General features: G+C 37.0%; 1 protein-coding gene across 1 annotated transcript in view; it reads right to left on the bottom strand.

The window, feature by feature from the left end:
* LOC102501475 (phospholipid-transporting ATPase IG-like) overlaps nucleotides 1–12946 on the bottom strand; it is a 348220-nt gene that overhangs the window by 172646 nt on the left and 162628 nt on the right. Inside the window, 3 exon segments of the mRNA XM_027776689.1 lie at nucleotides 3820–3879; nucleotides 8295–8440; nucleotides 10248–10350. Of these exon segments, the coding sequence (XP_027632490.1) occupies nucleotides 3820–3879; nucleotides 8295–8440; nucleotides 10248–10350 (309 nt within the window).

Below are 12946 nucleotides of genomic sequence, written 5' to 3'. Positions count from 1 at the left end.
GAATCTGGTGGCTTGCTTTCTCACTTCCTCTCTCTCTCACTCTGACCCTCTGTCTCTATCTGGTCAAATTAAAAAATAAATGAATGAAAAAATAAAATAAAAATAAATAATTATTAAAAAAAAAGAAAAATCTTCAGTCAGAAAAACACCTCCACATCCATGTTTATTACAGAATTATTTAAAATGGCTAGGACATGGAATCAACCCACATGTCCAAGAACAGATGAATGGATTGAGAAAATGTGGCACATGTACTCTATGGAATACTACTCAGCCATAAAAAAATGAGACCTTGACATCTGATACAAAGTGGATGAATATAGAAGCTTTAATGCTAAGCAAAGCAAGTCAGGCCATGAGAAACAGGCATTGTATGTCCCTGCTCAATATATACCAAATGTCTTCCTCTATAGCAGAAATTGAAAAACTGGAAGGTATAATAGCAGGGAGGCCAACTATAGATACTAGAGATAGTGTTGGCAGGAAATAGGGAGTAATAGGAGATGGGAGGGAGAGGACCATTGAAAAAAACAACACATTTAGTAGATACAAAAATAAAAAGTTCTCTGCTAACAATAATATATATGGTAATGTCTTTGATTTGACTAATATGCACAGTATTCATGCTGCGAAAAACCATTTTGTACACTATAAAGATGTACAATGATTAAATGTAAATTTTTAAAAAGTGGAAAAAAGATTGTTTGGTGTGTTAATTTACTCTTGAATTTCACTCAAAAGAAGCATCAATCAACTTTTGTTTCATTATGGTACGTTAAGGTTCTATGAGAGATAACTGTAATTCTTAAATGATAATTAAGGGAGACAGAATGTCCCCCAAACAGCAAGTTTAGCTGATAATATAGTATCTTGTTAAACCTGTTACGATTGATTTGTTTTCATGAGAAAAAAAAAAAAAAAAAAAAAAAGACAAGTACTATCCTAGCTTTAATAAAGAGTGAGCTTGTTTTTACTTAAAGAGTCTGAATTCTGGTGCCATTTCTACATTTACCACAGCCTGCTTTCCATGTCACAGAGGACACCTAATGTGGCTCCGGACTGATAAAAGGCTGATTACCTATATACTCCAAAGATATTTACAATAAAGATTGCTGCATTCAGCATTAGCATAAGGCAAAAATCAAAAATAAAGATTTTACACCTCATATTACCCTCCCCCCCCCCAGCTACCACAAGAAAAACCTTCTTTTTTACCTGGTACATGTCTATCGTTAAAATATGTGTAAAGCAATATATACATATATGTATGTATGTGTGTGTGTGTGTGTATGCATGCGCAAAGCTTCTTCAGGTCTTTGCCTAAATGGCACCATATCAGAGAGACATTTCCAAAACACCTCCACACCTCCTCCAAAATAACAGTCCCTTTTCCCAGTCACACTCTATCCCTTTATTCTGCCTTTTTCTCTTTTCACTATAATGCACGTTCCATGAGGGTAATTGTTTTGATCACTGCTATATCCTTACCATTTAGCTTGGTACAACACTAATAAAAGAGGTCTTTGAAAGGTTCATGGAAATACATATTATGAAAAAACTATATGCATGTATTAAAAAACTTTTGCACCAAAATAAATGTGCATTTTAATTCTGTTTTTTCCACAAACCATTTGAAACCTCCTTGTATTTGTCAAATGAATGAACCTACTAGTTGAACATCTGAGGAAGCTAAATATCAACTTCGGGAAACCTAAGGAAGGAGTTAGGGTAACTTAAGACAGTTCAGGACCTGAATCTCAGCTGGCTTTATAAAGAATAAATCATTTCTTCCTTCATACAATTTATGCTTGGTAAACATGTTTTAAAAGGTTATTATCTGTTGATGATAATGTATATAGTATCCCCAACTGGACTGGAGAGAAATTTATTCATTTTGGGACATTCACTTTACAAATTAAATGACATATGTGATTGAATGTATAAAAAAATTAATTTAATTTAAAGGGTTAACAAAGAAACAGCTTCTATTCATAAGAAAAATGTTTCAACCGGATCAAACTAACTCCCTTTTAGCATTTTGCTACAAAATATTGGGTTGTTGGAGTCATGACACATTTTTGCATAGAAAAACAGAAAAATGTGTCATGACTTTTCCAACAACCCAATAGTTAGGTAAGAAAAATTGATACATCTTTGTAATACTTTCATTCATCCAAGGAAGTGAGATATTAGTAACATTTTAATTAACAATAATTTGAACTTTTAAGAAAAGCAGATTCATTGGAATTTATAAAAACTCCCCTATAACTTATGCTATTAGGGATTTTTTGAATTATTCTATTTTATTTACCATTATTATTTTTAAATTTGCTACAGGGCACACACACTCATCAGAGAGAGAAAGAGAGAGAAAGTGAGAAAGTAAGCTAGCAGGTCTGGGGCTCAAACTGTGGTCAGCCATGTAGGGGTCCAGTATCTTAATCACCATGCCACCTGCTGGTCCCATGCTATTAGTTTTTAATACCAGGAAGCTAATGACACTTTCTACTACTGGAAGATGCTCAGTTCATAACATGGTCTGCTTTACTAGCGGTACCAGGCTAATCATGGCACTGAAGTATAAGACAATATCGCACATGGTACAAAAGTTAGTTAAAGAGAAACAACTGTAATTTCCCACTGAGAAGAATGTATTCTCTTAAAACATACTGCCAATGATTTAGAATGAAATCACTTTCTGCTATGAGAAAACAAAAGAAATAAAGTCTGCCTTTGATATTTAGAAACTGAGTCTCTAATACCTGTGGTGAAAATCACCAAACTGGTCATAGACTGGACTGGTAGGAGGCGTGGTAGTTCAGGTGCTGGATTGCCACATGGCTGACTGCAGTTTGAGTCCCAAACCTGGCGGCTTGCTTTCTCACTTTTCCTTTCAATCTCTCTCTCTCTCTTTCTCTGGTTGAAGTGAAAAAATATTAATAATAAATGAAATGTAACAAGTCCAAGTTACCGAGCATTATGGTACTTATATTTGGCTATACTTCCACTTATAGCAATATAAAATCCACCTCAGTTGTTAAAACAAATATGCCTGCCCATACTACCACTTATGTGTCAAGCTAATATACAGCATATTCTTCATGTAATAAATGTTCAGAAAATAGTACAGGACAAAACATTTAGAGTTGCTTTAAGTAACCCAAGTCTTTATCTTGGAATAAGCTTCTTTGCTAGTTTTAAGATCAATGTTTGTCTATAAATTAATCTGAGAAATTTCAAAGGTGTGAAATTTTATTTGATGAAAGATTATTCTTACATTTTATGACTACTGGAAAAAATTTATACATTGCTAAAAAAGAAAAAATCAAAAAATTCCCTTTCAATGTTTAATAACAGCTCCAAAAGTATGTACCAAAAACTTTCAAAAAGAAAGAATTACAAAATCAGTAAAGCAAAGATATAAACATTTACTATTGTCAAAAACCAGGACATGGGATCAGCAGTAGGCATAATGACTATGTTGGTGGACTCCCATGTAGTCGACCACTGTTTGAGTCCCGGACCTGGTGGCTTAAACTCACACTGGGTGTGTGTGCATGTGTGCCCAAGATCCAGAGAGGAAAATGGATTGTGGTATGGCCGCCATCCCCCTCGGGGATGATTTCTTGCTTTCTCTCTCTCTTTCTGGTAAGCACACGTGCCCTATAGCTCAAACCTCTAAAATAAACAAACGAAAAAACAAACAAACAAAAATCAGGACAAAGGTGATCATCAGCTGTTCAACCTTTTACTTTGGACATAGCTCTGTAATCCAATATATAAAAGGTAATTTATTAAAAGTGAGAAGAGGAAACATACCTGTTGTGAGAATCCACAGAAGAACTGGTATAAAAACTGCGGCAAAATGAAACAAAGATTCTGGAAAAAAAAAATTTAGACAAGGGTTAATATTTTTTCACTTGGTCAAGTTTCTAAACTATTAAGCTATTCTAAATAGTCTATAATAATTTCTCAATCCTTCAAATGTCAGAATGCAACAGATCTCTATTCCAGAGACACAAGACAACAACTCAAAAACAAAAGACTAACACCAACCTTTGCCTTACCAAGAAATAATAGGATCACACTTACTTTATGAGAACCTCTTATTCTTTTTCCAGAGAAGGAATGAGCTCATACTGATTCTGTACCTTAAATAATAACTAGATTTACAAAATCACCATACAGTAGATTAATATATTGCTATAAGTGTGTATTTTGAAGTCAATAGTCAGAAAACTCTTAGGTTACATTGACACTAACAGTATCAATCAACTAATACTCTGTCATTATTCCCACTTCCCCCCAAAAATATCATTATGGAATATCTGTATATGTAAAAATAGCACTGTGGGTGATACCAAATAAGCCAACGTTTTCCTCCTAAGGGACTTATCGTTTAATTGGGGTAAATACTAAAAACAAGTAGATGAAAAAATACAAGGCGGGAATTCCTAAGGCAGTAAAAGCTACTAAGTATGACCATTAAATACTGAAAATTAGTGTCTACCAGAATTAGTATTTTCAGGTGAATGCTATCCTCTGAAGTAGACTGTGAGCCTATCTGAGAGCTATTGTTACTTGTTCATGATGTCTCTGGACTTCTCTTTGCAAGGCACCTTTAAGAGCCCATTTTTGGTTCATTTTAAAAAAAAAAAAGTCTCCTTTCTATTATACAGACTTTCTTAGGTAATCCACAGACTTAGCTTTGGGAGACTGAAGGTTGTTTTTCAAAATCAAATACATCCTCCAAGGATAAAAACTGTCAGAACTGAACACATTTAGATGAACCCACTACAAGTTCAAGATAATGTCCTTAAGAAGTGTGCTCTGCTTTTTTGCAATGGGGCTCACGTACTTGCTGTAGCGAGAGACAGTGAGAAGAAAAGCGAGAAATCACTCCCTGGGGGAGATGGCCACACCACAATCCCTTCTCCTCTATTCTTCTCTGGGGATTTTGGGCACACAAGCACATGCACCTGGCATGTTTTCAAGTCAGCAGGTTGGAGGCTCAAAACATCATCGGCCATATAGCAACACCTTCACCACCACACAAACTGCTGGCTCTGCATGTTTTGAATTACCCCTGCGACTAGAGAATGAATGGCAGAACTTGAAAGTCAACACATGGAAGAGTAACATTTATATGTATCTAATTGTCCTGACATAATGCAAAATATTGTCAGCAGCATTTCTAGAGTCATGCTTTATTAAAAAATACATGTTCTGAAACTGGAGAGAGCAAAGCTCAATGGAGATCATGGGAATAATTTCATGAGAAGTGAGGGCCTGCTTCCTATACTAGAATGTAAGTGCCATGAAAACAGGGATGCTGCCCATGCTGTTCCAAAGTTTATCCTCAGCGCCTAAAACAACACTTACTCAGCACAGGGTAAAACGTTCAAAATATATTTGTTGACTAATTGAATAAAGAAGTTTGAACTTGAACTAGGTCTTAAAGATGAATAGGATATGCTGATATCAGGAACCATAGCAAGGCAATATGTATTTTAAACATGTATCGTTAAGACAGGGTCAGACCGTGGCAAGCGTTAAAGTCAGACTAATACCTCAATTATGAAGATTAAAGTTCCTAAGGGACAAAGTGAAAAGCGGTGTTTCCTAAACTTTAACCAGGTTGAATTATGTAAGGAGGACTAAATGAAGAAATGTAAGGTAGGAAGATTTGTCAATAAAGTATTCCAAGAATGGGACAATGATAATTTGAAGATGAAATGACAAGAAATGATGACAGAAATACTTCTTAAAGGCACAAACAGGGTTAAAAACATTAGAAATCCTCTTGGGACAAAAGGCAGCAATAAAAAAGGAATACTGCTAAGTCAGTAACCAAGATGACACTGAGCTCAGAAATACTAAGGAAGACAGAGAGCATCATCTGCATAAATAATCCCCTACATTGGGAACAGGGTTATGTCAACTTCTGACCACTAGTCAACATTTGCCATTTCAGTGTTTGTTTTGTTCTCCTTACAGAGCATTCCTTCCATCTGGTGGCAGTTGCTTGAATTGCAGGCCAAAATCCTAACTAAATAAGAAACTGCAGCAAATACCGTACTCAAGTTAGTCAGTTTGCTTCTCACAAGAGTATGAGCTAGCAATTCTAAAACTACTTTAAGTGTTTTGTAGGGCGTAGCAAATAACTACACATATTGCAGATTTGGTATCAGGTTTTTCAACACTAGAGAATAGAGGTACAAATAAGGAAAAGGGAAAAACTAAAATGAATACTATGATGTTGGACTGGATCAAAAGGATATGATCAAGTTCACATACTCAATCTGTATCAATTCCTCTGATTCTAGTCTAACATACATATGTGTACATATACATACACAGGTAATAGATTTTTTGGTGACTACGTATTTCCTAGTTCTATTTACTAAGAATGCCTATTATCAACTTCAGCTCAGCAGCAATGAGTACAACTAGCATTCAGATTGTGATTTCTACATATTACATCCAAATAAAATGAACCAGTGTTCCCAAGAGAAAGGTCTGAATCCAGAGCTAGGGTAGAAAAAATATAAGATAAGCCTGGGACATCATGTGGTAGTAGAAAAAAAAGAAATCTTCAAAAATGATGGGGGATATGTTGGAAGGACACAGAGGATTCTGATGGCCAAATATGGAACACTTTGTGTAATGAAATAATGATAGCAATAGACTTTAACTCATACAGTAAAATATCTGCTTTAGTAACAGAATCCTGATTTCAAATGAAATTATAAAAGGTAAAGTTGAGGGGTGTTGAGACCTCTAAATACCACTTGAATCAAGTTATCAAAGTTAATGTCCTTACTGAGTGGCATTAACAACATGTGCCTCCTGATATGATGCACTAAAAGAGTAATAACATCATTTTTCTGGTATTTATGCCAAAAACAAATACTAACAAGCAAACATTAGATAAGCCCAAGTGGACAGACATTTTACAAATTGGCCAATACTCTTGAAAAATGTTAAGGCCCTACAGACAAGGCTAGCAAGGTAGTGTGGTGGTTAAGGCACTGGACTCCCACATGGCTGCCCGCAGTTTGAGTACAGGACCTGGCAGCCCGCTCGCTTACTCTGTTTCTCTGACTTTCTCTCTTGAAAGCATACATGCTCTGTAGCAATTTTAAAAATAAAAATAATGACAAATAAAATTAAATAATTATTTTTTTTAAAAGACTCTACAGGGACCAGCAGTTAGCATAATGGCTATGTCACTGAACTCCCATGTAGTCGACTGTGGTTCAAGTCCTGGACCTGGTGGCTTAAACTCACACTGGGCACGTGTACATGTGTGCCCAAGATCCTGAGAGGAGAAGGGATTGAGGCGTGATTTCTTGCTTTCTGTCTCTTTCTGGCGAGCTCAGGCACCCTATAGCAAAAACCTCTCAAACCCCCCCCCCAAAAAAAAAACAAAAACAAAACAAAACAAAAAAACCACAACCCTACAGACATAAAAGACAGGAACCACCTCAGATTAAATAAGATTAAGCAGACACAGCCCTTGCTCCACCAACCCTCAGTCAATGTAATCCTGCTTCTATCTGCTTTATATGTGTAATTTCATTTGAAGAAAGGAGTCAGTTACCAAAAGAGTAGTTTGAAGTACTATTCAGCATAAAAAGAAAACCAATTATTGACACATGTAACAACATAAATGAAGCTCAAAAACATGCTAAGGGAAACAGGTCAGACATAAAATAATATATATGATTCCCTTTATAGGAAGTTGTAGAACAGGCAAAACCAATGTGTATTCTCAAGACTATTGCAATTATATGCTTTTGATAGATAAGCTATATTGTATTTAATTTATACTTCAATAAAATTGACATTAGAAATTGATCTTAGGGCCAGCTCTACTGCCTAGTGGTTAAGGCTGCTAGACCCTACATGGTTGACTGTACAGTTTGAGTTTCAGACCAGGTAGCTTAAGAAACATGTGACTGTGTGTGTATGCATACCCAAATTATAAAAGGAAGGATATGGAGAAGAGATTGTGGTTTGGTCATTCCCTTCTGGGGGGTGGGTACTTCTTCCTCATTCTCTCTAGCTAGCAAATACAGATGGTCTCTAGCAACATAAAGTCATCTTGAATTTCTTGATTCAAAAGGAATTTCTGGTTCTTGACTTATTCAACAGATCACCTCTGCTTTGATAATTGCAAATTTGAGTATCAGGACAGCAAATGAAACATGAAAAAAGGATAGAAAGATCATCGCCATGCTAAGTCATTGTTGGATGAAATAGAGCTAAATCACAAATATTTCATCACATACCTTATAGAAGAAATCCTCTACAAGATGTGCTATTCTCACATAATATAGATGACCATGAGCCAATAGCAGTTTCTTTAAATGTTTAAACTTTGGAACAGAATAGTCACTATTTCTGGCTGCTTGGCGACCTTCTTTGCCTTTAATACCTAAAAAGAGAACATCTCAGTAGGGTAGATATTTTATAGAATAAACAGCCTCTTATTTATTTGCATATTTTCATATTCGCTTAATGTTACAGTTCAAGGGCTAACACATGTCATAGTGGTTAAGACACTGGATTTCCACATGGCTGACCACAGTTCGAGTTCTTGACCCAGTGGTTTGAATATCATGCCGGGTATATGTGTGTGCATGCCCAAAATCCCAAGAGGAGAGTGAAGGAAAAGGGACACGGCAGTGTGGCCCTCCCCTAAGGAGGGTGATTTCTCACTTTCCCTCTTGCTATCTCTCTGGTGAGTACACGTGCCCTATGACAAAAACCTTAATAAAAAAGAAAACAAGTTACAGTTCAATTACATACTTCAGTTTTGCTTTTTATTCTTAAGCCAAAAGGGCTTTCTTCAACAGTGACACTGAGATGTATCAAATAATAGTAAAACTAAACTATTTTAATACAATAAAAAACAATTAAATACAATCATTATACTAATTTCTAGGCCAAAACAAAAAAAAGAAGAAGAAGAAGAAAAAAAAAATTCAACCTGAAAATGATGTTTAAAGTGCTCAGCAAGTGCTTAGCTGTGCCTGACAGATACTACACTATGCTATTGGGATACCGGGGAAAGTCATGATGCATTTTTGTAAAGAAAAATATGTCATGACTTTCACAATGACCTAATATAGTAAGGAAACTCAGAGACCTTGACTTTGTGATCCAGGAGCTCAATGAGAAGATGAAGTTCTTTTACGAAATGGAACTCTGACCAACAGTCCCAAGAGTTCTATGATCTCAGGAAGCTTTAGGCCATTTCTACATTGGCTAACCGATGTCAGAACTTAGAGTTCTGTGCTACATAGGCTATACCAAAATGGAAAGAACTTGGAAATCTAAATTGCAGTACAATAATTCCCAAGAACTACTTAATTCTTTATCTATCCTCATCCCCACCCCTGCCAAAAACAAACAAATTTTCTGGGTGTCAGTTTGTTGCCCAACAGCTAACTGATGGGACAAACTAGTACAGGTAGTAGAAAAGCTGTTGTTGCATCATGTCAACATAGAAATTCAACACTACTATCCAAACTATCCATAAATATAGCAATGGAAAAAAATATAGCAAACTACTTAACATTTCTTAGCCCTAAACAGTTAAGTAACTCAAAAGATTTCGTATAGCAATACAAGCAGGCAGTCTGGTCAGAGGTTAAAAAAAAAAAATCAATAAAACTTCACACATGCTGTCAAAGTGAGAGCTTAACAATCAATTGTGCTGCCAGGGTACTTGAGAAATTCCCACTCACTTTCAAAATACAAAAATATCCTTGGGCCACCAGATGGCATGGAAGTTAAGGAAGCTGGATCCCACATGGCTGATGGCACAATTTGAGTACTGGACCTAGTGGCTTGAAGATCACGCTGGGTGCTTGTGTGTGTGTGTGTGTACCTAAAGTCTCAAGAGGAGAACAGATTGTGGTGTGGCCATTCCCCCAGAAGGTGCTTACTCACTTGCTCACTCTCGCTCTACCTTTCTCTCTCTCTCTCTCTCTGCCACCCTCTCTGGCAAAAGCATGTACATCATAGCAAAAAATAAAAACAAAAACCTTAACTTTCTATTGCTACATTCCCATCATGGGTAGGACCTTGAGAGGGACATATTCTATGATCAGACAAGGCCCTTCCCTTGATTAACGATTATCATTCCCAAATTAAAATTGAAGATGAGCAACCAAATAATCTCTATTTAAAAGCAATACTGATATCTCACAGCTGCCATCTCATTAGAAGATTCTTACCTATTCCCACATGGGATTCCAAGATCATACTGACATCATTGGCTCCATCACCTATCGACAAAGTTATTGGGCTGCCTTTTAAATTCTTCACCATTCTTACAATCTACAGATTAAATACAAAAGAGGTATAGAAAAAGTAAAAGCAGAATGTGAAATTGAACTACATGAGGTGTATATACCTCAATCACACTTGTAAACGGTAGCCTTGCAAATAGAAAGGTAGTTTGTATGTGTCCAATATCTTAGAATCTCAGATGCAGAATATATCCACTCAAAAGTCAACACCAGAATCCACTCATTTCTAGTTCTTTGCATGTATGCCTCCTATAGAACTATTATTGAATATGCATAATGTAATGTAATGATCAATGTCAAATAAGACAAATAAGTCCTTGATTTCATTCTATACACTTTACGCATGCTTCGAAAAAATTTATCATACCCTACAAAGATGTACAACAATTATATGTAAACCAGAAATCATAATAAAAATTACTTAAACAAAAACCTTGCCTCCTATGCATACTAGATGTCATGTTTCCCACATGATGTCATGTGTCCTTCCAGATCAGATGTTGTATAGGCAACAATGGAAACCAGAAAGCAGATTAAGGATAACATGTACAGGGACCAAAAAACAAAAGTGGAAAGTCAGAGAACAATGATCTGGTTACCCCTTATTTTCTTCTCCCTGCTAACACTCCTAAACCTTCCCTAGGAGCACACCAACTTTATTCCCAGCAACTTATCTAATGTTAAATCTGGTTGTACAAGAAACTTCACAAAATCTCCCACTGCCCAATATGGTTTGACCTATCCTATAGGTAGCTGCATTTTAAAAGAGGCATCTTAAAGGTGATGAAGTTTGCAGAAAGATGCCCAAGACGCATGTACAGAGTGATCATGATTCTCTGAGTGTATCTTCAAGATATGTAAACAATACTGTATAGCTTAATGCTATGTTCATGGCAGACAATAAATAAAATGTTCATTCCCTTTGGGTCAGCAGGCCATACAGTAATTAACGCACTGGACTCCCACATGGCCTACCATGGTTTAAGTCCTGTACCTGTCAGCTTAAAACTCATGCCAGGCGTGTGTGTGTGTGTGCATGCCCAAAATACTGAGAGGAGAATGGAGGAGAAGGGACTACAGTGTGGCCATCTGCCCTAGGGGGTGATTTCTCACTTTGTCTCTGTAGGGAGTGGCTGAAACTGAGCTGAATATGGGTGACCTTTAAAGATGACCAGAGCACAGACTCACTTGGGCTGATGTTGCACACCCAGCAGAGGTTAAAGGAAATTATGTTTTAGCCAGAGGAGGTCAGGTGGGCCTTATGTAAAACTACAAAGATGCCCCACAGCTGCAGTCAACAATAGAAAATATCTGGCTTTACCTTCCACTGCTCCCTCCCTCATCGCCCTGTAAAGATAACCCTGGGAATGGCACAGTGCCATGGCAATCTCCATTAGAGACACTCGGTCTGCTGGATCCCTGCTTTTCTCTGCATGTGTGTCTCTGTCTTTGTCTTTACCAAATCCACCACTGCTCTCACTAAGGGGTCTCACCACATCCCTCTCTGTATCTCTGGTGAGCATAAATGCCCTATTGTAAAATCAATTAAAAAAAAAGTTCATACCCAGTATTAAAACACTTTTGCTTTGGAGTTTTCTAAAACCATCTCCTCACAGTAACTTGTAGAAATTGCACTGGTTAAGTAGCTTTCCCTCCCACCCTATGTTTTAAATAGTCATAGTTAATGTGTCAATCCTCAAAATCTCCTTGAATCTAGCTGCTTTAAAAAATCTTAAATATTGTGGGACCAGCAGTTAGCATAATGGCTGTGCTGCTGAACTCCCATGTAGTTGACCGCGATTCGAGTCCCGGACCCGGCGGCTTAAACTCACGCCGGGCACATCTGCATGCAATGCCCAAGATGCTCAGGAGAATTGAGGAGAAGGGATTGCAGTGTGTCCATCCCTGCTGGGGGGTGATTTCTTGTTTTCTCTCTCTCGCTCTCTCTCTTTCTGGCAAGCGCATACACGCTGTAGTAAAAACCTCTCCAAAAAAAAAGAAAAAAAGCTTAAATATTTCAGTGGCTAAATAATACTTTGTAAAAATTCTGTCCTCATGATTTCCCCTAACAATTATTAAAGTTCATTTCCAACCTAAATGTGATTGAAAATGATTGGGCCAGACAGTGGCATGGTAGTTAATATGGCTAGATAACCACATGGCCAACAGTGGGATTTGAGTCCCAGACCTGGTAGCCTGAAAAACATGCCAGGCATGTATGTGCTCATGCCCAAAATCCTAAGAGAATGGAGAAGGGGTTACGGCATGGCCAACCCCCTTGGAGGGTGCTTTCTTACCCTTGTTTCCACCATGAGTGCATGTGCCCTAAAACAAAAATGTAAATGAATGAATGAATGACACGAGGCTTAAGGTATCCTGTAGACTTCTTTAAACATAATTTGACGGATTATAGTTGTATTAAATAGCATCCTGAGGAAGGACATTGGGGGAGGGACAGGGAGACAAAGCATTAATGGCACAAATAGGTGTGGTATTATCTGTTGAAGATATTTCGTAGTTTTATCAACAGTACTAGGGAGAAATGTTCACCTGTTGAAATATCCATTTTGTAAGACAAATAATGTGATTGAATGTATGGAAGAAAATGAAATGGAAAAAAAAAA

The sequence above is a fragment of the Tupaia chinensis genome, unplaced genomic scaffold, assembly GCF_000334495.1.
Source record: "Tupaia chinensis unplaced genomic scaffold, TupChi_1.0 Scaffold000706_1, whole genome shotgun sequence".
NCBI lineage: Eukaryota > Metazoa > Chordata > Mammalia > Scandentia > Tupaiidae > Tupaia > Tupaia belangeri.
The sequence above is the reverse complement of the archived record's forward strand: the minus strand, read 5'-3'. Positions and strand labels throughout refer to the sequence as shown.